The following is a 20,027-nucleotide window of genomic DNA, read 5'->3' as shown; positions in this document are numbered from 1 at the left end:
TGACTGCACTGAGGAAGTGTCACCATCTAATGCTGCACAAATGCTCCAATTGCAGCTGCTAAACACAGCAAGAGATGGCTTCATTTCCAGACACACCAACTCCTCCAGCACCGTCCTTGGTGATGCTGATGCACACTAATTCTTGGTTACATATTCATTTAAGCATCTTCAAGGGCCATAAAATAAGAACAATAGTTCATTTCCAGATAAACATAACAACGCTGTTTTTGGAAACATTCAAAAAACAAACAACCCAAGCGATATGTGACTCCTGATACACCAGCTTATGGCGGACTTTGGTCCAGTTGCCAACTCAACCAGATTTACTTCCTTTTTGGAAAAAAACGTGATTGTAATTGCAGTCAGTCTTTCATAGTCACTGTCTGCTCAGAGGAAATGTCTCAACACTACACACAATCAAGAAGAAACTACGTGAGCAAACACTCATAGGTGCAGAAGCAGCAGGAACACTATCAGGACACAGGACTGTACAGAAAGTACCTTCAGATCCTTGTTTCAAAGGCACTGCTTCCGAGAGCAAAACCTTCACGTATGTAAGGGATCATTTTGCTTTTGAATTGGATTGTTTTCCAAGAATAACTGTCATTATTATCTATACTGAACAAGGGATTCAACTGAGAAAATATCAGACTTACCCGATGTAAACAATACAAGAGTTTCGGGTGAAAATACAGTTTGGGTACAGGCTGCTTATCAGTTATTGGACTTACTGTTTCCTTCCTTTTCAGAAATTCCATGAACCAACACCTGGATTCACCTTCTGAAGTTTTACTTTGCTTCCAAACTGCAATCCACCTGCAAATGCAAACGTCCAAACAACAGCAAGACCAATTTTGACCTCTTGCTCCTGAGTTGTTACCCCTCCAATGACTAGGTGAAAAATTTCATCTTTGACTTTCCACTTTGTTAGCCCGAAGTCTTGCATTTGCTAAAATCTACCTAAACCCAGTTTATATGCTGCACAAAACTTTCCCCAGGACTTTTTGCCATTAGCATTAGCTTCATGGTTAGACGGATTCCTAAAAAGCTAGTGTCTGGTTATGTGAAACTCCATCTTATTTCTGCAGGTGGTGCCAGAAAGTGGGCTTCAGATGGCCTCAAGTTTTTTCTCTTCTTGAAGAAACCAAGCAGCACATTTGCCACAACTTGTCAAGAAAAATAAACCAGAACCAAACTCATCACCTTCTGCATCCACCACAACACGGGGCCCTGTTACTTGAACCCAGCTGAACTTTCCACAGGCAGATGAGCAGATGACCTCCTTTTTTCCAGCCCAAGTTATTCTGTGACTTTACAGACTTAACAGTCTGTACTTTAGTGCTTAGTGACATGGTTTAGAGATGGCTTTTTATCAGAGTTAGGTTGATGGCTGGACTAGATGATCTTAAAGGTCCCTTCCAGCCTAGATAATTCTATGCTTCTATGAACAGAACAGAATCGCTGAATTGATGTGGTTTCAGTGCACTAGTTCTTCAGACTTACTTTTAAGAAGGGAAAGTCTCTCTCTCTCTCATGTAGGAACTTTTAAGAAGGGAAAGTCTCTCTCTCTCTCTCTCATGTAGGAAAACTAAAATAAATTAAAAACCAAGCTTAGAAGAGCTGAAATATCTTGGTACTGAGAACGAAGTGCTCTGCTGGACAACGTGCAAAGCTCTGCTGTACTTACACTTTCCGGGTTTTCAGGTTGACAAATCCATTTAAGCTTAATGAAAAGAGCACAGAAACTTCAAAGCAGGAAAGGAGCTATTAAAAATCATCTGACAAGAAGTGACACTTCATCTGCATCCACAGTATTTAATTTGTCTGAATAATATAGTTACAGATAAACAGGTTCACTCCATATACAATTACCGATACCTTTTTTTTAATACAGCTCATATTCCAGTACATCAACACTATTTTATTTACAAGGTATTTATGTACATTAACATCTTTCTAAAGTCAGTGCATTTTCAATAAGTTTTATACAATAATTTACAAAGTGAATGTAGTTAATAGTTAACTTAATAAATTTACTACTAATTCATGAATTAATTTAATTTAAAAAATTAATTACAACCAATGTAACAAACACAGAAGATCAAATAACATTAGTAGATTGTGCTACCTGCTTAAATAAAACATTTTAAAGTAAATCAGTTGAAAATCTTTCACTTTTCATGGAGTTTGCGTAGGGAGGAGTAGACAAATGGGTATCGAAAAAGCTTCTAACCTAGAAATTCACAAGTCATGTTTGCTTTTCTTCAGTCTTGATGTTTAGACCACTTTAAAGATAAAAGACCGTGGAGAACAGGGAGCAACACGTCACCAGGCAGAGAACACTTACTTTGGAACCGCTCTGCTGGCCCCAGAGAGGCACAACCTCCAGCAGAGGCAGGGAGGTTTTTGCCTGGGTAAAGACAGCCAGATCAGCCCAGAGAACTTCTGAAATGGATAAAACTCAGATATTTCTGGAAATTACAATCTCACTGGTAGGTTTGGCATTCTTGTAAAACACATTAAAATGAATCCAAACATCTGTTTCCGAGATCAACCGTGTAAGCATCCGTTTTGTTAGCGAAGATACGAAATGTAAAGAATTTGGAAGGTGACATATGACAAAATTAGGAAGCTGCTTAGACTCAGCTGAAGAACAAAAGGCCGAAAGAGTGAAACTTTTATCTTCATTCAGATACGCAAACAATTTAACACTGAAATTGTTTACAGAAATGCCTACTCAAAAAATAACCATCTTTTTTCCAGTCTCTGCTCAGTCTCAGCCATGCTTTCCTTCGTGCAATCAGCCCACTGACTTAAAAGAGCATGTTGCAAGGGCACGGAAAGCAATTCTGGTTTAACTGCAAGTATATGCATAACCCATTGCGAAAAAAAAAAAAAAAACCCAAGAAAATTTGAAAAGGCAACCAAATTTTGAAAATAAGAAACTCCATTAAATCATGAAACCGATAAAAAAACCCCTCATCCATGAATGCTACGATAGCTACCTGACAGCCACAGCTTCTTATTTGTTTGAAATACACAGTGGATAATTCACAGCCATTCACTCCAGAGCCCTTACAACAACAAAAACAAACTATGTTTTTGAATTTAATTCTAGGAATTTTCAAAAAGTGCAAATTTAAAAGCAACACCAGTCATGAAACATAAGCTCAAGCATCTTTCCTTCCAAAAGCTGGGAACTTTTTGTGCAATGTGCACATTTTAAGACACCGCGCGTGCAATCGCAACTATTCTCTTCAACCTGAAGCTTCTTCTGGAGGCATCTCTGAAGGTTGAGATAGCGCCCTTCAGGCAGAAAAGCCATTCCTGAAACATGTTGATCTGCACAGCCAACACGTGGAGAAAACACAATTATAATCAACCATTCGAGTGTAGAAATTAATCTCTTCTCTAATTATGATTTGGTTGTGCTCCCAACATACAGAAAGAAAGCAACTGACACGCGTTAGTGGTGGCAAAACTGGAAACTTCTCTTACTCTTGATGATAATTCTTTAAGTTTGTGCACTTTTCATTCTCTTGCTTTCCCTGTTTTGCCAATAAAATGCAATAAAACTGCAGGAAAAAGGAGGTAGCAATATCATGTTGTCCAGAGACAACACTACGATTTTTTTTTCCCCATTATCTTAAACCTAAAGAGAGCCTTAGGGGTTTGTTAGAACAGTTGGTAAACTCTACACTACTCTGTTTAGCTCTTACCTGGACTATTTAATTTAGCTCTTATTTGGTCCTAGTCGGCTTTTCTCAAACCATTTTATTTAAAGGCCAATGGCAGTCTCAGCCTGATGTCTAACATCAGAAATGTTTAGAGCATGTAGTGAGATAACAGAACAAAACAATACTATCTTTATATTAACTGCTATTTAATTAGGGTTTTCTTTTTGTGCTTTCAGGTCACAGGGGACAATAACTACACTGAAGTTATCTGTTTCAAGAACATTTTTGCCAAATGTAAGTCTCAGGCTGTTTTCCCTCCCGTTCTCAGAACAGTCGGTGGAAGATCACCTGCTTACTGTAAAACACAGTATTTCTTATAATCCGACTCAAAATCCTCATCCATGCTGCTTGTGTCTGCCATCTTTTTGCCGTCTATCTTTGGCAGAAATTGTGCATAGTCCACCCCCTGCTGCTCGTAGAAGAGAATGTAGGCAGAGTCGGTGTCGATCTCATCGGGATGCAATTCCTGAGAAAGAGAAAAACAGGGTGGGCAAGGTGCAACGGGGCAATTGTGTTACTGTCACTAAACTTAAAACACACACGACTGCCCCAGAAACAGGATTTTTAACTGGCCGTTCACAACAAGAAGAATCGCATTTTCTGTCTCCTTTATTATAGTTATCAAGCTCCATTATTCACTTAAAAAGTATGACAAATTTTAGAGCGATAAATGCAAATACTCAGAAATGCTTGAGCTTGATTATTCAGTAATTGACTACAAAACTGTTAGCATCATGAAAAAATATTCTTGGACTTCCATTTTTAGTAAATTTTCCATCTTTGTGCAAAAAAAGCATCTTTCCTTAACCATGGTAGCAGCTGCTGAACAGATGTTAACTTGAAAAAAAATCCCATGTACAATTTCAGTTAACAATTTTAATATTTATCCGATGCAACTTTTGAGATGCTCATGATTTCAAAGAACAGGTCACACCAAATGTACATCTCTTTGGCTCTGGGTAACCAAGATAAGATAAAAAATGATTTGCTACAAAACTAAATGGTTTACCTTACAGCTGCTGTCGTTGTAGCAGTACCACTTGTTGTTCGGGTTTTTGGCATAAGTGACATAATGACCCCCTCCCATAATTCCTGAATGGCACTGAAGAAAACAAAGAAGAAAATAAACTCTGGATCAAACATCAAACTGCAGAATTCACAGAATAAATGATTCACAAATTCATGATTTTTCAGCGAGTGACAATGGCTGATGACAATCTATCCACCTGGAGCTGACTAAGCTTATACACTCAAGCAGAACATGCATTATGCAGAGATGTACTTTTCAGTTGTACTCAGTTTTATGGCAAATTTATTTTGCTGACAACAGCTCTACTTTGTTCTCCTTGATGGGTCCCTACTTTTTGTAATGAAAACAACAGAGCAAATGCATTTAGTGAAAACAATGCCACATCAAGACTGTTTACATGGATAAAAAGTCAACTTACCGAGATTGCATATAGATTGTAAATAGGGTTAACACATACTTCTTCTCTTTGGTCATCTGCAATATCATCCTCGCTGTGGTTATCCATTTGGCCGTTGATGCTGCCATTGCTATAGGCGTTCTGCTCACAGATGTACCCGTTGGCCAGAGTCACCTCACTGTCCTGAGCAGTGTCCAGGTCACTCTGGCTGCCACCCAACATCTGCCCTCTCGTAAGACCATCACCTTGATCAGAAGTCAGTCTCTGGTCCTGGTCAGTACCGTTCTCTTTACTTGCATCCAAATTTTCTTTGCTACTTGACAGTTTGTTTTTCCCCAGTTGCGGTAGCCGCAGACGCCCTTTACCTCTTCCTAAAGTCCTTGGGCTACTATTTGGGCTACTGTTTTTACTTGAAGGGCAGCTGGTTCCGCTTTTCCTTCCCAAAGACGGAGATGCTAAAAGAGAAAACATGTGGACTACTAAGATAAGTAAACACATAGTGTAGATTTTTTAAAAAATACCATTTCACTGCAAGAAATGAGTAGAATCTAAAAGTAAAGCTACCTTTGTGTATGCACATGCGTATACATATAAACTGAAATTTAACCATTTTATGCAGGGGCACATTCCTGACTCTAAACCCAGCCCAGCTACACAAGCAGACAGTGCCAATAGCTGTTGTCACCTAGTAACTTTTTGTCTTTTTTCTTTTATTGTAAAGCTTCACTAAGCTTTCCAGGCAAACAACAACAGAAATGCGTGTTTCAAAATAAATGAAATAAACGCAAAAATACATGTTTCTTTGGCCAAAGAAACATTGATGTTTTGTTCATAATATAAATTATTTTTCCTCCCTCCAAATATCAATATTGACTGAAATTTCCCCTAATTATTACCTACCTTTGATATTATTCAAGACAGTAGTGTTAAGGGAGGAGGGACTCCTGTTGAGGGTGTCTCCTTCTCCCGGTGTGTACGTGATCTGCAGGTCGATTTTCCTTGACTCGCCCTGGAGAGCCCGTGGCTCGGGGAGGCTGTCGCTCTGCAGCGTCAGCTGCTTCCTCTGAAAATGACTTGGATCCCTTTGTACCAAAAAGGCACTTGGGTCAAAATTTTCTCTGGGAAATTTCACAATTTTCTGAGATTTTATCCAACGGCCGTTAACGAACTGAAATCTCTTCAGGTGAATGATCTAAAGAGAAACATGTTTGAGAAGATTAAAGGAGGACAATGACACTGCAGTGAGTAATTTCACTGGTTAGAAGTAATTTTTCCCCAAACATGCACATTTTATCATATACAAATATAAATAGTAACAGTGCTGTAATGTGACAATTGGGATTTTGGGATCAAGCTGGTAAAATACGGAACTAACGTTTTCATAGGGAAATGATGGAAAAAGGCTGCTTCAATTCCACGATCAGTGCTGTGTGTTCTCAATAATCTAACAAATTTGCAAAGTGACAAATGCAGGTGTTGCACAACGAGACAAAAGATCACGTTACCGGAAAGACTGTCTAAGTGTGAATTCTGTGCCAGAACAGATGACAGTGAATGCAAAACACCACCATTTCCTGCAATGTATCAGCTAAAAAGATTCAAAAGGATTTGAGATTTGTTTTATTTGCCTGTGTTACAGAAACGTATGAAGCAAACTAAGTCGATGTCCCTCCTGAGACTGTGAAGAAAAGCAAATCTTCTTATTCAGCTCAAGGAGACATTGAAATTTGTGATCGATATACTTTGGTTTTGCTGCTGCAGGGAAAACGACACAAGAACATACCAAAATAGGGGGAAGTCTCCAAAGATCCAGTTTTTTGGTGGCCAAGCAATGGATCTTGCATTTGGAACAGTAGTACATCTCATCCTCCCCCAGCTCTTCCTCACTGGTGAAGGCTCTAAGACAACTGTCCAGATTGATGGGCTCTGCTTGAGCTCGCCGGCTTTGCTCCACGCTTTCATGTTCTTCTACAATCTGAAGTGAGAGAAAGCTGTATCTGACTTGGAATCACACACAAACTGCTCAGAGGAAGGCTCTAGTCACAGTATCGTACAAATAACATCATATAGTTATTTAGGATTAAAGATAAGGACTAGATGCACTGAGTTTTAGCAGAAATCTTATTTCAGTTATGAAGAGGCAGACACACAAATAATGTACTGTCCTTATTCTTGGGTTCTGCTTAAAAATTATCCATAAAGCACAAGTTTATAGATTCAGCTCACAGGTTTGAACAGCTATTCCAGATTAACTCAGCTAGAGGCTTACCTTTAGATATGTTTTGTTGACTCAATGAGGAATTACATAGTCTATAATAGATTTTGGAGGCCAGATCAAAAGCAACTCACAACAGACAGAAAATGCACTGCTGTGGTTTCTTAAAAGCTTCCCTTCCACGTTACGGTCACGTAAAAGGTCTAACATTAAGACATTAATTTATCCAGAATATACTGTTCAATAATTACTGACTTTAACAGAAAATGGATTACTTGCATCCAAATTTTCTTTGCTACTTGACAGTTTGTTTTTCCCCAGTTGCGGTAGCCGCAGACGCCCTTTACCTCTTCCTAAAGTCCTTGGGCTACTATTTGGGCTACTGTTTTTACTTGAAGGGCAGCTGGTTCCGCTTTTCCTTCCCAAAGACGGAGATGCTAAGAGAGAAAACATGTGGACTACTAAGATAAGTAAACACATAGTGTAGATTTTTTAAAAAATACCATTTCACTGCAAGAAATGAGTAGAATCTAAAAGTAAAGCTACCTTTGTGTATGCACATGCGTATACATATAAACTGAAATTTAACCATTTTATGCAGGGGCACATTCCTGACTCTAAACCCAGCCCAGCTACACAAGCAGACAGTGCCAATAGCTGTTGTCACCTAGTAACTTTTTGTCTTTTTTCTTTTATTGTAAAGCTTCACTAAGCTTTCCAGGCAAACAACAACAGAAATGCGTGTTTCAAAATAAATGAAATAAACGCAAAAATACATGTTTCTTTGGCCAAAGAAACATTGATGTTTTGTTCATAATATAAATTATTTTTCCTCCCTCCAAATATCAATATTGACTGAAATTTCCCCTAATTATTACCTACCTTTGATATTATTCAAGACAGTAGTGTTAAGGGAGGAGGGACTCCTGTTGAGGGTGTCTCCTTCTCCCGGTGTGTACGTGATCTGCAGGTCGATTTTCCTTGACTCGCCCTGGAGAGCCCGTGGCTCGGGGAGGCTGTCGCTCTGCAGCGTCAGCTGCTTCCTCTGAAAATGACTTGGATCCCTTTGTACCAAAAAGGCACTTGGGTCAAAATTTTCTCTGGGAAATTTCACAATTTTCTGAGATTTTATCCAACGGCCGTTAACGAACTGAAATCTCTTCAGGTGAATGATCTAAAGAGAAACATGTTTGAGAAGATTAAAGGAGGACAATGACACTGCAGTGAGTAATTTCACTGGTTAGAAGTAATTTTTCCCCAAACATGCACATTTTATCATATACAAATATAAATAGTAACAGTGCTGTAATGTGACAATTGGGATTTTGGGATCAAGCTGGTAAAATACGGAACTAACGTTTTCATAGGGAAATGATGGAAAAAGGCTGCTTCAATTCCACGATCAGTGCTGTGTGTTCTCAATAATCTAACAAATTTGCAAAGTGACAAATGCAGGTGTTGCACAACGAGACAAAAGATCACGTTACCGGAAAGACTGTCTAAGTGTGAATTCTGTGTCAGAACAGATGACAACGAATGCAAAACACCACCATTTCCTGCAATGTATCAGCTAAAAAGATTCAAAAGGATTTGAGGTTTGTTTTATTTGCCTGTGTTACAGAAACGTATGAAGCAAACTAAGTCGATGTCCCTCCTGAGACTGTGAAGAAAAGCAAATCTTATTCAGCTCAAGGAGACATTGAAATTTGTGATCGATATACTTTGGTTTTGCTGCTGCAGGGAAAACGACACAAGAACATACCAAAATAGGGGGAAGTCTCCAAAGATCCAGTTTTTTGGTGGCCAAGCAATGGATCTTGCATTTGGAACAGTAGTACATCTCATCCTCCCCCAGCTCTTCCTCACTGGTGAAGGCTCTAAGACAACTGTCCAGATTGATGGGCTCTGCTTGAGCTCGCCGGCTTTGCTCCACGCTTTCATGTTCTTCTACAATCTGAAGTGAGAGAAAGCTGTATCTGACTTGGAATCACACACAAACTGCTCAGAGGAAGGCTCTAGTCACAGTATCGTACAAATAACATCATATAGTTATTTAGGATTAAAGATAAGGACTAGATGCACTGAGTTTTAGCAGAAATCTTATTTCAGTTATGAAGAGGCAGACACACAAATAATGTAAAAAAAAAAAAGGGTGAAATGGGTTGTGCCTCAGAGCTATTAGCAAACAACAAAGGGTTTGTGTTGATATCTTACCCGTTCTTGCGACGTCTGGTAGCGCAGATGGAGGGCTGTTGGATCCCAGTCCACGGCAATGTAAGCGTTCCCAACGCAAGCTCTGTCTTCTGTGCATTCAATTTTACAGCCGCGGCAAAATCTAAACGAAAACGTTAGCTGTGGTAAGGAAACTGCCCAATCACTTAGTTTTACATCGCTTCACATTCGACAAAAGCAGCATCAAATTAAAAAAAAAAAGGGGTGAAATGGGTTGTGCCTCAGAGCTATTAGCAAACAACAAAGGGTTTGTGTTGATATCTTACCCGTTCTTGCGACGTCTGGTAGCGCAGATGGAGGGCTGTTGGATCCCAGTCCACGGCAATGTAAGCGTTCCCAACGCAAGCTCTGTCTTCTGTGCATTCAATTTTACAGCCGCGGCAAAATCTAAACAAAAACGTTAGCTGTGGTAAGAAAACTGCCCAATAACTTCGTTTTACATCGCTTCACATTTCAGTTCTGCCCCTTGTTTTGTAACATCTGCACCCTCAAGGTTTCAGGCCTTGCCTTCAGTGTAAAACAGAGATATTTTTATAAAACAATAATCCTGTCGGTTTGCTATTTTACTACAAACTTTAATAGAGATGAGAAATTGAAGCAGTTGGGTGAAATCAACCATCTACCTGCATATAATGCTGCCCAAGCCTATCTACGACACCAAAAAACCACAACGCTTTGTCTCCACAAGTATTTTACAACATGACAGCTAATGGACTTTATCCATCTAGTTCTAAGAGACTTTTTTAAAAAATGAGTATACTGCCTGAATACCTTCCAGCAAAGGGTCTGAAATTTTCATTAGCACCTCTTTGTTCAGGGAAAATTCCAAGTGTGCATCCAGGGGGAATTTCTTATTGCCCACTTTAGTTCTTACCCTTCAAATGGCACAGGAACGAACCAGGGTAGATGATTTGCATCTAAAAGTTTGGGTTTGTATGAAAACCCCCACAAATAATCCAGAAATGTATGCATGTGCCTGCATTTATACACACACAGAATACTGAAGGAGGTGAAGAGGTTTTTGCTGTTCTACAGGGACTGTCTGCCACGTGAGGGCTTGGGTTCAATCAGATTCTGGATTCTTATTGTTTGATATTACCTCTGAAGATTGAAACGTATCAAAAACGCGTTACCATAAATTCCATTTCTGCTGGAGTTGAGTCCCTTCCTTAAATCTCAAAAGGACAATTTACCTGTACCATGGACACCACGCACAAGAGTTTCCATCCTTCTGAACCACCCTGAGGGTGAAGGGGTACTGGTAACCCATGCTGTCGTCACTGCAACGCAAGAGAAGGCACCATGAGACACATTCAGATACCAGCTACCTTCCTTCACTGTGCTTACTGTGGTTGTTTACTTTAAAAACCACAACAAAACCCCCATCAGACCTATAATTTTGATCAGATTAAGCTATTTAAACAAGACCCACCTTTCCACTGCCTGAATTTGTCAGATATAATTAATTATCAATCAATGGATGAAACCGAATCAACCAATTAGTGCAGAGCCAACCTTTAAGAGCAGCTAGAAGGTAGAGACCACATTTAACTGTATTAAAAAGGACTAGAATTTATTTTTAATTATTGCCATTATTAAATCGCCGGACTCTAAAACGACTTCTTACAAAAATAACCCACTAAATGGAATCTGCAGGCAGAAAGCATTTGGGGTAAAAGCGCACACAAAGTTGTTGACATTTGAGGCTTAATTATACATGAAAAAGCACATGTTCATTCAACAGAGGTATTATGAGAAATCAAAACGATAAAGATGAAGATTAATAGAGTTTTAAATCTCCTAAGGAAGTCTACGCGACGGTTTTATGTCATTCAAGGAGTGAGATCCAGCCTCACCAGTCCTGTGCGTGGTTACTGGCCTCCTGGGGCGGGAGGGGACTGGCCAGTCTGGAAACCTGGATCCACACGGCATCATACAGGTCTTTCTTCCGTGTATGAACCGTACAGGGCACAATGAGTGGCATCCCAAAGAGACTGGGGCGGTTCTTCTGAGACGACAGAAAATACAATTCTGTCCGCATCTGCGTGTGTGAAATAAAAGAATGACTCAGATACAAGCGTGCATTAACTCACCACAATGACAGGATGCTGACCTTCTTACTTATTGCAGGCTTTGGCAATTAAAAGAAACCCTTAATTCTATTAAAAGTACTCCATTTCAGCCATTTTCCAGTATTAAATGCTGTAAATTTTGATCACTGAAATTGCTTTTAAACTTTTTGCATTTTATGTTATTATGGCAACATTACTCAGGCATCAGACCCCATCGGCACAAATCGGTATTTCAACCACATACAATATTTGATATTTCATATGACACATATTTCTTACTTTTCCCACCACACAGTAATACTGTAATGCAGCCATGCACCTCATACCTGTCCCAAAATCACCTCTACACTAGGAGAGCTTATGTTTGCAACAGAAAGAAAACCTTTATGTCTAAAGGAGGCACTACAGAGTCATACACAACTTATTCCAGGAGGACAAACTAACTTTTGTGCTACATCTCCCATTTATAAGGAAGATTTAATGTGTTGACTTAATGCCACTGAGGTACAGCAAGTGGCTATTCCATTGTGTAAGTTTTACACAATTAACTCTTTCCATTGATAAGATTTTTGACAACGACAAGTGTGGATTCTTGGAATAGCTTCCACAAACCACTCTTCCTGGTTTTTAAACTGTCTAACCAGCAGCTTGGAGCGGCTCAAAAGCTTGATACCCATCACCCACGAGATTCTGCAAAACCTGGATCAGGGTAACAGCGATGACAGTGGTTTGTGGCCTCTACTTGAGAGAATAGAGCAAAAAAGCCTCATGCACACACAGAGTGAAGAGGGGAGATGAGATAAATGCTCTCCTGGCCCACATCCACCAGGCTCCAAACATCAACAGACTCCACAGACTCCTGGACACAGCGCACACCAAACGCGCGGTGATTTGAGGGGCTCAGTCACCAGCTTTGACATTTAAAGTTCAGTGTAACTACAGATGCTTTTACGGAGCAGTTCAGGCCAACAGATCGACCCAGGAATGCACTGTATCTCTTCACTCTGTTTCCGTATAAGAAATAAAGCTTTTCCACATAATGGGAAAGAAATGTATTTCTAGTAGCTCCTCTAATTAGAATTTTTTCTGCTCAAAGAAACTGGAACATTTAATCAGGGAGGTAGCGAACGCCCAAGTGTGCATCTTGGCATTTAAGAACTGGGAAGCGTGCCAGTACTAAAGGAAGAAAAATACACCAACATTAGACATTATGATTTAAATTTGCAAGAGTTGTGTTTCTGTAGACCTTGGTGCTTGCTTAAGAGAGAAATGTATTCAAAGCTCCCGCTTCTAAAGAAATAAAGATAAATTTATTATATGAACGTTAAAAAAATCCTCGCTGACTCTCTCTCAAAGCGAAGATTTTACACACATGAAGAATTTCTAACAAATGCAGAATCTACTAACCATTTTTCTGTGGACTGCGATGATGTACCCCGTGCAGGGACTGTCGGAGAGCAATGGCACGTGACCGTTGAGAGTCCAGCTGGGAAGGGTTCGCTCCGTCCCACATGGCACCACAGTATTTGGCATCCCATTTGGGATGAGGGTTGGCTTTGGGAGGTCCCCGTTCATCATTATGGTGGGTGCTCCATTAGCTGATGGCCCAGTCGAGACCTCTGTAGACACACAATTGCTTTCTCAATTATCTACAGCAACCAGAACCGAGCACAAGATTTTTATCCTTTCTATTCTGCTCCATGCATTTCATGAAATATCTTCTACTCTCCTTAAGACCCACCTTAGGTCCAACCTTCTATTTGCCCACAACTTTGCAAAATCAGAGGATGCAACAGCAAGGAATAACAGAGGTGTTTACAACCCCTACAAGAAACTTCAAACAATAAAACCAAAACCCAACACCACTCTTCCAATCTTTTACGTGTCCTGCCTTAGAGCCAACCCACAAGTAATGAATATTTTGTGTATTTCTTGTGTCTCTAACTAAAATGAACCCTATCCTGGGCATCATTCCTAAAAGGACCACCAGCCATCAGTAGATGGTGAGACTGCTCACAGCTTCTCTGTGGATCAGAATTCAACTTAGTTGTATTTAGTGCTCACTGTTTCCTTATTACTAAGAAGTGAGGTGTTCTCCTGGATTTCTCCAGTACCTAAGCACTGTACATTTTAAATGAAGAGGAAAATAAATATGTTTTCTTTTACCTGTCTGCACAGGACTTGATGCCGATGTAGGGGATCCTGGAATTGGTATTTCAAATGCACACAAACACCCACTCACTGACAACCGGACTTTCTGGTTGTCTTGAGGAAAGTTCTTCATAAAAAAGGGAAAGTTAGTCAGACTTTGATATACTTCTGCCTGTGACTCCAAACATGCAAACAGTGAATCTATCAGCTCATCTCTCCCTCCCATCTACCTCCTTACACCTTTCCAGAAGGTAAAAAAGAAGCCAACAAGCACATCCCAGCAGCAAGACCTAAGAATTATTAATGGTTCTCTAAACGGACTGAGAGCACCCAGTTTTAATCCTATTCAAGGACAGCAAAAAAAATTATATATATATACACCTATACATACACAGTATATAGAACTAAGCCAGTCATTACTTATGCCTCCAACGTCTTGACAGTGTTTAAACTCATCAGAGCACTCTAACTTGAGATTTATTACCTCAAGATGATTTTATCTTTTTTTTTTTCCTAAAAATATCATTAGTAATCAATTCAATTAAATTTCTGCAAGCTTCTACTTCACTATTAATTTTGTTTACAAGTGGTTTATTTTGGTTTGGTTTACTTTGATTTTAAATCTATTTAAAGCAAGCCAAATTACAGTTTAAGAACAAAATAAAACTGTAACTAAGCTGAGTTTTTAATCATACTTTTAGTTACATTATTTCACAGTTCTTGTAAGCAAAGCTTAATGTCAAAAAGAATGAAGCAGTACTGCAACGTACACAAATAACCAACAAAAATACCAAGCATATGTTGAAGAAATGATTAATTCTTTTTGTTCTTACCTTTATATTGGAGCTATGAACTTCTGCAAGTAGGATCTGTTCTGGTTTCAGCCCACAGAGCTCACTTAACTGTTTTTTCAAGCCTGTGTACTTCTCATCCATGTTCAATCTCAGGCCATATCGAACCGGAGTAGTACCATCTAATTTAATGACTTTAAAGGGGAAAAGAAACACCCTGGTCAGCAAATCAGGAAAGTTTTAATAAGAATAATACACTACAGCTACTTACTTATTCGAAAGTATTTTTCCCCATTTGGAGATATGATTATTTTTTTTTACCAGTCTTTTACCATTTTCAAGGTCTGCAGACAAGTGTCAGAAAATCTCTTGCTGCATAAGCAGTAGGAAATGGTTTCAAAATTTGTTTCGCTTTTTAATCATCTTTCCTTTTGCCTCTTTTCCAACAATACATGGGTCCTTCATAGTGCAGCTCATGTCCCATACAGTATTTTCTGCCTGTACACTCCCCCCAGCCCTCCTCTTTGGCTCTAGGCAGATTTAGGGCACCCTCCACAACACATGGAACAGAAGAAAAGTTCCCAGAATCTCCATTTTATATGTTTCTGAACTAAGTCCTTTAGTCAAGACTGAAAATGGGCCATCTGTGCTCTGTTTTTAAAGATTTTATTTCAGTTTAATTGTATTCCACTGAAAATTCTTGTACTCTATTATATTAAAATGGTTATACTATTTTAAAATGTAAGTGCTAACACAAAATCTGGATGTTTAATAGCTGTTCCACAGATACAATTTTGATTTGAGCAATGACAAGCTTATATGGAGTTAAACCCAACCACTCACCTGTAATTTCTAGGTGCATGTAGCTATCCATTGGCAAAGGCAAGGACAAAAAATTAAAAGGGTCAAATCTAACACTTATATGTCCACAAGTTTTACATTTTACTTGTGACTTCAGCTGCCCATGAAATAAATCTACAACAATGGATCTGTTTCTTCTCAGATGGTTTTCCCAGGCCTAAAACAAAATAGAAAAAAAAACAATACAGAGTTAGAAACTGAAGACTCCTTGCTTCAACCACAGGAAAGAGGATATGCTGCAAGGCCTCCAAAGTTTCATTGGCCTATGGAAGTCAAATTATTTCCACAGAAGTTGTTCACCAATTTCAAATAAATAGGAAGCATTTAGCTTCAACCCGAGTAAAGAAGAGTTATTTCAATTAACACAATAATCAAGGTATGACATCATTTAAAGTACTTCAGAAAGGATCATCAGATATCTTGAAAAATTGCGATACTCCGTAATTCTGAGGAGCTGTTCAAACTGGCTGTGAAGTATCATCTTTACACCTTTATTATAATACTTAAAACTCATTTTCAGTTCAAAGGTGAACTTGGCTCCTTAAATCCCAGATCTAACAAAAGTTCTAAGAGATGGTCCAGCCCTGGAGGGGTATTGCCACAGACAGTCTCATCAACAACTCAGCAGCTTAGGTCTATTAAGGGGAAAAAACCCAACGAAAAAACCCAAAACCCCCCGTACCTCTGCCGCTACCTCCCAGTCTGGCCGACCATCACTGTCTTTCAGTTCAACATATGGCTTATCATGAACTCTGTTCAAATCCTCATGAAGACCATCCAAAAGAAATGCCAGAAGCTCCTGTGAGTCTTGCTGTTGAAAGCCATTAAATCTCGGAGCGTATTTTGCTATTGTCCACTATGAAAAAAGACAGAAAGTTATTTAACATCGTGTAACAAAAGCTGTAACAATAAATCAAAATATTGGAGACAAGAAGCATGCTGTCAATGAGCACTAATTCAGTTGCCAAGGGTTAAAGGTAACCCCCTGTACTTTCAGAACAAAAACCATTTGCAGGCAAATGCATAATCTTTTGACCCTAACAAAGACTATAAAAGGCCTCATCTTATACCAGAACCTCTGATTCATATCGAGTAACTCCTTTGACTTTACAGCCACTGAACCATGATCATGTTCCACAGAAAACTGCTCAACCTCCCCCTGTACTTTCAGAACAAAAACCATTTGCAGGCAAATGCATAATCTTTTGACCCTAACAAAGACTATAAAAAGCCTCATCTTATACCAGAACCTCTGATTCATATCGAGTAACTCCTTTGACCTTACAGCCACTGAACCATGATTATATTCCACAGAAAACTGCTCAGCCCTGCCCTCCTCCAGATGTGCACCCTGCCCCCCTCCAGATGTGCACCCTGCCCCTGCAGCCCCTTCCCCAGCACCTCCCCTGCATCCCCACAGGCCAGAAAGCAATTTCTGTGACCAGTTTGGAGTAACAGACGTGATGACAGAAGGACCGATTGCCCAGGGTATGGTCAGTGGCTTCCCAGCCACCTTCTAGCACATGAAATATATGCCCACGTTTCCCTTTCTCCAGGGGAGATACTGATTTGAGTCCCAGAACCATAATAATACAGGTAACATCAGGAAAAAATGCACTGAAAGATTTCTGCTATTCACAGAAACTCTTGCTTTCTACCTTTAAATAACACACCACAGACTTACCCGCAGCTTTAACGGTGCTATATTCTTCTGAGTTCCACTCCACAGCTCCTGCACCAAATCCCCATAGCACTTGGCCATGTGTCCTTTCATTCCTATTGGATTTGTCCTAGAAATCATAAATTAATTAATACCATACTAAAATTTAAACAAAGTTCAAACACGGGGATGAACAAGGAAGCGCAAAGGCTTCTTGCTGAACTGTTTTAAAAGAGGTTCTACTTTCAATTACCTAATCTAGTACCTGCTGCAGAGCTGATGGTTCACACTGAAGTTAAAAGGATTTATTCATGCTGTCTATTTCTGAAAGCTGAAACTCATCTTAAAGAAATGTTACCACATCTAAAACACCAGTGGTCTCAAACAGAAAATTACCTGTTAAGTTCATAAAGATGTCTTCCTGAGATGAAATAGCGCGTCAGAGGCTGCGTGTTACTGACACACTGGATGCTGGAGTTCATGAAGCACGTGTTCCCCAGATTGCTTAGTCCAGTAGCACCCTTCTCAGTAGGAACTGAGATCGAGAAAGCAGAATTGTATCAGTTGTGAAAAATTCAGGATGGGGTATCAGTGAAATTAAGAACACGACCATTTCACAGTAACCAGTTTAACCTGTTCCCAAACACGAGACCAGAGCTCACAGAGATGCACCAGAACAGTCTCTTCAAAACTTCAGTGAACAGCAATTGAGGTATTTTATTGGATCTGATCCACCACAGACATCACTACAATCCACACAAACTATTTGCAGGTAAATAATTATGGGACTGAAATTTATGGTACTGAAATTACTTTGTTAAAATCTTAACTATTCCTTATCTTAAAAAAAAAAACAAGATAGTAAACGCAAAATTCAGATTTTGCTATGAACCGTTTGCTACTGCTGCATCTGAACATCTACAAATTTATCTCTCTGTACATCCCACACTCCCACATTTCCAACATCTCAGTTACCAAAACAGAAAGCACAAGCAAAGCAGCAGAGGCATAAAAGACCTCTGTCAGTGATAGGAGCACTTATATTAAAAAGAATTGTTTCAGCATAATAAGCCTCTTGGATTTTGCTTCTCATCATAACACAATTACTGTGCTGAAACACTTACCTTTGTGTCTGTCTATTTTACTGCTGTTCGCTATAAAAGACATCTCTTCTGGCCAGCTCATGTCTTTGTTTCGAACTACAAAGAGATATGGTACAAGGGTTTTTTAAAATTGTTCATTACTTAATCCAGAAAGCTTATACAACTTGAAGAGGTTTCATTAAAATTCTCTAACAGTTAATTGAGATTAGAAATTTGCTTGTTTATAGTTATTATTTGTGCTAGTTTTCATTTCAATGTTTCCAATCATTATGGGAAATCCTTCAAATGCTGGCATCACTCCAACCATGCAAGTGACATCTTTAGAACACATCCTTGAGATTTCTTTCCTGTTGGATAACAAATTTTTCAGTACTTATTAATACTTAATAAGGATCCCCCAGCTAAAACAAATCTGTTCACTTCATGAGCAATCACTAATATATACAATGAAAAATTCAAGTGCGTTTTGAAATGGGGACAAATTACATGTATTTCAAGATAAAGTGGGATAGAACCCCACAAGCTTTCCTAAACTGGTTTTACCAGTGACTCCCCACAGGACTCCTGTTCAGCCTCTCTCTTGCACTGGCACCAGCCAAACAGCAAATTGGTTTGAGGAAGGGGGCTGGCTGAAAAGAGGGAGTTATTTTTTATTGAACTACACCGTTTTTTTATTGAACTACAGCCTCAGGGCCCTGTTTCACCTGACACAGCAAGGTGCAGTCCCTCTCCCCTCTACCAATAAATTCCCATTTCTCCTCCTGTCTCTAGTGATTAATGCAGATACAGTGAACTTCATCGGCCATTCTGCCCATTTTAAATTGATTAAACACGAGCTGAGCCAAGGGGCAAAGAGGATGAGTCCATCTAACACAATGCAACCCAGGTTTCTACAAAGCCTCTGTGATGCAAGGACAAGAGTAGAGTGGATCAAGTACGTACACTTCTGTTTCTCTCATTATAAAGTTAGCCAAAATGGTCAACTTAGTTGAAAATTCAGCTGATCTGTGCACCCTGATACCTCTGAGAAAGGTTTAATGTATTTGTGACCGAGAGCAGCGCCCAACGTGGCAGGAGGAGACACACAAGGGACACAGACTGAAACAAGAAAGGCTGAGATTGCTTATGATGCCTTTTCGGCACGAGGAGAGTGAGTCCAGCAGGCAAGGCCAAACAGTTCTCTCCAGATGTGAAAATAAAAACAGCTTGTAATGAAAATCTTAGAAATGAACCTGACGTGGACTGAAACATGCAGTTTTCTGCCCCTTTTGCTTTGTGACTACGAATGTGTCCAGGCAAATATCAAAACCTAAACTCGTGGAGAATTAGTGAAAGAAAAATCAGATCATGAAAAAGCCTCAGGTGCCTCACACTGCTTCTGTTAAATCTCTGGTATTTTAGTTATTACTGTAGGGCCAGTGGATTATTTGACAATTTGGTATTTCTTCCTGTGCTTCTTTTAATATATACATATATAGAGACAGACATCTATTTACACATACTGTTCCTTCTCATTTTTAAAAAAAATATGTTTGGGTAGTAGGCCCATATATATGTGTAGTTCGAGCAATTACAGAAATGGGTACTACATACCATTTATTAACCATATATATACTTACATAAAACTATTCTTTTTTAGTGTGTAAAGCAATTATAAGGCCCTTTTCATACCTTCTATTACTAAATGCTGCTCATCTTGGATTTTAAGATACTCCAGTCTGTGATCTTCATCATCCAGCAAGGTAAGATAGTTCTGCAGGAGAAAAAATACCTCATGT

At 39.3% G+C, this 20,027-nt stretch overlaps 1 protein-coding gene across 1 annotated transcript in view; it reads right to left on the bottom strand.

Moving 5' to 3' along the window:
• Positions 1–1,789: 1,789 nt before the first annotated feature.
• The window catches only part of USP32 (ubiquitin specific peptidase 32), a 61,056-nt gene continuing 42,818 nt past the window's right edge, over positions 1,790–20,027 (bottom strand). Inside the window, exons 19-35 of the mRNA XM_014952750.1 lie at positions 19,921–20,002; positions 18,271–18,345; positions 17,543–17,681; positions 17,171–17,276; positions 16,169–16,342; positions 15,469–15,643; positions 14,668–14,819; positions 13,850–13,961; positions 13,091–13,302; positions 11,468–11,652; positions 10,805–10,891; positions 9,878–9,998; positions 9,142–9,333; positions 8,262–8,553; positions 5,186–5,619; positions 4,747–4,839; positions 1,790–4,203 (exon numbers count right to left, since the gene is read on the bottom strand). Coding sequence (XP_014808236.1) covers positions 4,030–4,203; positions 4,747–4,839; positions 5,186–5,619; positions 8,262–8,553; positions 9,142–9,333; positions 9,878–9,998; positions 10,805–10,891; positions 11,468–11,652; positions 13,091–13,302; positions 13,850–13,961; positions 14,668–14,819; positions 15,469–15,643; positions 16,169–16,342; positions 17,171–17,276; positions 17,543–17,681; positions 18,271–18,345; positions 19,921–20,002 — 2,805 coding nt within the window. The 3' untranslated portion in view covers positions 1,790–4,029. The remainder of the gene's footprint in view (positions 4,204–4,746; positions 4,840–5,185; positions 5,620–8,261; positions 8,554–9,141; positions 9,334–9,877; positions 9,999–10,804; positions 10,892–11,467; positions 11,653–13,090; positions 13,303–13,849; positions 13,962–14,667; positions 14,820–15,468; positions 15,644–16,168; positions 16,343–17,170; positions 17,277–17,542; positions 17,682–18,270; positions 18,346–19,920; positions 20,003–20,027) is intronic.

The sequence above is a fragment of the Calidris pugnax genome, unplaced genomic scaffold (genome assembly GCF_001431845.1).
Source record: "Calidris pugnax isolate Ruff unplaced genomic scaffold, ASM143184v1 scaffold45, whole genome shotgun sequence".
Taxonomy (NCBI): domain Eukaryota; kingdom Metazoa; phylum Chordata; class Aves; order Charadriiformes; family Scolopacidae; genus Calidris; species Calidris pugnax.
The sequence above is the reverse complement of the archived record's forward strand: the minus strand, read 5'-3'. Positions and strand labels throughout refer to the sequence as shown.